General features: G+C 37.1%; 1 protein-coding gene across 1 annotated transcript; it reads right to left on the bottom strand.

The window, feature by feature from the left end:
- Nucleotides 1-2015: 2015 nt before the first annotated feature.
- Nucleotides 2016-4334, bottom strand: LOC109391795 (olfactory receptor 10A7-like). The gene is given in 6 exon segments (XM_019659666.1): nt 2016-2352; nt 2585-2675; nt 2678-2913; nt 2915-2998; nt 3150-3336; nt 4331-4334. Coding segments are annotated over 6 exon segments (939 nt in total).
- Between the last annotated feature and the right edge of the window lie 451 nt (nt 4335-4785).

Here is a 4785-nt window from a genome sequence, read left to right as displayed (position 1 = left end):
AATTTTACATTTTAATCAGAACATGATACATGCATAACTAAACCATACCTGTTGCATGTGGGATCCACTCTATATTTTCTGTTATTCTAACAATAATACTATCAAATACAATCTGTTAGTGTTTACTGTGTATTAGATGCTCCCAGAATTTTTTCATATATTGCTTATTTTATTCCATTCTTTGTTTTATTATGCTAGTTTATTAAACACATACATACACTTGCACTACTAAATTGAGTTTACAATCTCACATCTACCCATGAGTCACATGTAGCTAGTAGAAAACCACTCCAATAAAGTCTTACCAGATGGCCACTGAACTTAGTAGCAATAATTTAAAAATATTTAAGTTAGGCTTAAGAAACAAAAAAGCCATTATAAGGGGAAAGAGTTAAAGGAACTGATATTTCTCACCCCAAACTTCCATTATACTGAATGGATACAAATCTCAGGGAATCATAATAAAATTAAAATAGTCATCACAAGTTACAAATTTGTGATTATTTTAAAATCCTCGTGAAAATTGATGCAGAATGATGGAGGTTGATTAGTGATTAAAGAAAAACCTGTACAATTAAAACAAACATTGCTAATGAAGACTTAGAGCAACAGATATTATTATATATATATATAAGTTGCATCTTCAAAGCCAGTGTATCCTATGCTAGTGAAAATAATATTTTCTAAAATTAAACTTGATTCAATCTCATTTTGTCTTCTCTGTTGTTTTAAGGCACGCTAAGGCCTTAAACACCAAATTCCCATGTACGTTGTGCTTTACAGTGATGAAAATATGACTGATATTTTTAAGAGGTTAACATACTAGATTTCAAAATCATGAGTCTGGATTCAAATTCTTGTGGCCACCTATCAATAACTCTTTGCCTTGTCAAGTTACTCAAAGTTTTAGATCCTAATTTGTCTTTTATGAAAAATAAATGTATAATAGGACCTATCTCTTGAGTTGTTGCAAAGACATTTTTTAAAGGCAGTTCCTTGGTAAGTCATGTTGGCTATTATTATCATTACTCTTTTGCTTTTACTATAGTGTCAAGCAAATGTTTGTTGTTTAAACTCTAAAAAGTAATAGCTGATTAATAAGAATTAATAGCTGATTTGGCCAATGATTAAAGAAGTCTAGAATCATGTTACTAAACATTAATGCTAAGGCAATTTTATTAAAAACTTCATTTAAACCAACAACAATATAAAGAATTTTCACCATGAATTCTTGGAAAATACAAATCTCCACCTTTCGATATACCAGGGGTGCCAAAAAAATGTATACACATGACTTGTATTCACCTTTTGTTATCAGTATATATTGAGTATTACAATTTTAATACAGTTTTTTCCTTTCTTAAAATGTGTGTACCTTTTTTGGCACTCTCTGTATCTTTTAAAAGTCACTTAAAGCACATTACCTGATTGATTTTTGCATCATATTAGCTGCAGAATATATAGTGGTTTGTGGTGCGTATTTTCATTTACCCTGCATAACTTTTTCCATCCTGATCTGTGCCCCAGAAGGCTAGCCTTTATATATTGCATTAACGGACATTCTTGCCTTCTGTCTCAGATTTGCTTTGATTAAGAACAGGCACCTGCAGTAGATTTAAGAGAGAGCAGAATAAGACTGGAATGACTGCCTTCCTCTACTAAAGGACAGAGTTCCTAGTGGGTGGCTTTTTCTTTTAGTTTTAGCATTCTCTAGGTTCCACTTAAAACTCTTTCTCTTTGCCCCTTCAGGTCAAGAGATATGGAATTTCCATCATATAAACTGTGTGACAATTATCTAACCCTGCCCTTCAAATTGTAAATAGTTCTATCATAAAGATTCTCTCAATTATCCCAGTTTGAGAGTACCATCTGTTTCTTGCTTGGTCTCTCGACAATGAGATCCACCCATCACAGTGACACTGACAAAATAAAAGCAAATCCCTCCCCCCTTTTAAACTTTTGTCTGTGAGTTCTACTGTCCTTACTTTGTTTAGAAACACACTACACAATAGAACTCAAAACACATCTAACTTCTGCAAGACTTTTCGAGTGAATGTCCTCTTGACTGCACCCTTTACTTCATTGTTCCTTATGCTGTAGATGATTGGGTTTAACATAGGAGTGATGACAGTGGAGGACAATGACACCAGCTTCTTGCTCTCAGGGGACTGGTTGGATTTAGGCAATAGGTAGGTCAACCTGGCTGTTCCACAGAAAAGGGACACCACAGTGAGGTGTGATGAACAAGTGGAGAATGCCTTCTGGCAACCAGTAGCAGAGAGCATCCTCGGGATGGTTGTGATAATGTGGGTGTAGGAGAGCAAAATGAGGGAAAAGGGAAACAATAAATACCAGGGGTGCCAAAAAAATGTATTCAAGTAGACCCTTTGGTCAATGTTGGTTGAGCAGTAGTTCTCCGTAATCAGAAGTGTCTGGTCGTTGATGGTAACCACTTTGAGCATCTCTTGCAATTGCAGAAGTCAAACGTGACTTGTATTCATCTTTTGTTATTGGTATATATTATTACAATTTTAATACAGTTTTCCTTTCTTAAAATGTGTATACATTTTTTGGCACTCTCTGTAGCAGTGTGGAAGCAAGTGCTTGCATTTCATACATGGTTGTATCCTGAGTGACTAGTTTCAACACTGGGAGACCATCACAAAACATGTGTCTACAGTACTTGGTCCACAGAAAGGAAGGGCCATCATCCAAGCCATCTGTAAAATAGAGACAGAAACATCAGACATCCAAGAGCCTATGGCCATCCATAAGCATAAAGGCCTATTTATTATGAATGAATAACGGAGAGGGTTACAGATAGCCACAAAGCGATCGTACGCCATCATAGAGAGGAGGAAACATTCGGAGCTGCCAAAGAAGCAGAAGTACATCTGGGTATGACAGCCTAAAGGTTTTTTTGGGGGATACTAGATCTACCAGCATCTTTGGTGCCATGACCAAGGTGAAACAGACTTCAAGAAGTGATAGGTTTAGGGCTGGCTGAGTGGCTCAATTGGTTAAGAGCTTGCTCAAGAGTTTGAGCTTTGAGCAACAGTGGTTTGATTCCCGGCCCAAGCTGAGCAGCCGCTGAGCTGCCAACAGGTGGCAGGATGGCTCAGCTTAAAAAAAAAAGTGATAGGTTTAGGAGAAAGAAATACATGGGTGTTTGAAGAACAGGATCCACACTGGTAATTGTGACAAGAAAATTGCCCAACAAAGTGACTGTGTAGATGACCAGGAACAAAATAAAGAGAGCAACTTACATCTCAGCATTGTTTGTAAAACCGAGAAGAATAAATTCAGTGACTCTGGTGTGATTTTCACAAATTATATCTTAGGCTAGTTTCTCTCTAAGAATCAAAGTATATACATCAAAGGATACTGTTAAAATATAATCTCAAAAATAGCAATAAAAATCCACAAATGCATCTGTTTTCGGTTGTCTTACCATTCTATTTTTCTGAAGCAGATAGAATGTTTACAATAAGATAAAATCAAGGGAAAAGAAATATTTTGCATGAATCCTACTAATTGCTTGTCACCTAGGTTCATACAAATTATCAAACATGTATCTAGTGAATGGTAAACACTAAAAATATTACCTATTATTATTAGCTATTTACTACTACTACTATTAGTAGTAGTAATAGTAGTAAGAATATCTTAATACTCTTGCAAGTCACGGATAAATTTAAGCTCTCACCAAAAAAAAAAAGTTTTAGAATGACATTATAGTAAGTCCTTATCTCTAATCAAACATTGTAAGTGCTAGAAGCACACGTCCTAATATGATATGTTTACAATTGTTCTACCCTGAGATACTCATAGTTTTTAAATTAATACTTTATTCAAAAATTAAAATACAAGTTACACTATTCTATTTCCAAAATGGGGAACAGGGAGCTTTGTTTTAAATGGCTCCTTCCCACCAGCTATTAAACAGGCTCATGGTTCCCCATCTTAAAAACATAATGAATAACAATAATAAATGATCTTGTTCTGTCCTTTCTTTTCCTCTAGGTATCACTAGCCTGCTTTCTCCTCCCCTTCATGGCCAAATTTCTTCAATACGTTGTTCCCACTAGTTTCCTTCATTTCTTTACTTTCATTTACTCATAAATAATTTCAATCTGGTGCATGCTCTTAACTCTCTTTCAAAATTGTTCTTTTCTGAGGTCATCAAATGGCCAATGTAGAGCTAAGGATTACCAGATAACTCAAAACTATTTGTTGTCAACTTCTCAGAAATGGTTGCACACTTAATTACTCCCTTCTTAAATACTCTTTTCTTGCCTTGGAAAATACCATGTTGCCACGATCCACTCACCCATCCCAAACTTTTGCTTGTTTGTGTTTTTTAAAGACCACTCACAAACTCATGTTATATGGAATTAAAGAAAGGTGTGAGAGGGCCGGCCGAGTGGCGCGATGGTTAAGAACTTGCTTGGGATGCCAGAGGGCCCCGGTTCAGATCCCACATATGAGGGCCAGTGACACTGTCCTCTACAGCTAAGATGCTGAACAACAGCTCAACCTGGAGCTGGGCTGCTGTGAGTCGCCGGCGACGGCGTAGGCTGCAGCCCCTGTGGCAGTGGGTTGTCATGGGCTACCATGTGTAGCCAGCAGCCAGCGTCAGCAGCCAGCAGCTGCAGTGAGCGGCCGTCCAGAAGCTGGCGACTGATCTGCGTCACCCGGGAAGAGCGTAATGATGGTGCCAACTTGGGCCAGTGAAGCAACATCCTCCACAACTAGACTGAAGAACAAAAGGACAGCAACTTGTCT

Source organism: Hipposideros armiger, unplaced genomic scaffold (assembly GCF_001890085.2).
Source record: "Hipposideros armiger isolate ML-2016 unplaced genomic scaffold, ASM189008v1 scaffold_303, whole genome shotgun sequence".
Lineage (NCBI taxonomy): Eukaryota > Metazoa > Chordata > Mammalia > Chiroptera > Hipposideridae > Hipposideros > Hipposideros armiger.
This window is presented reverse-complemented; position numbering and strand designations above follow the sequence as displayed.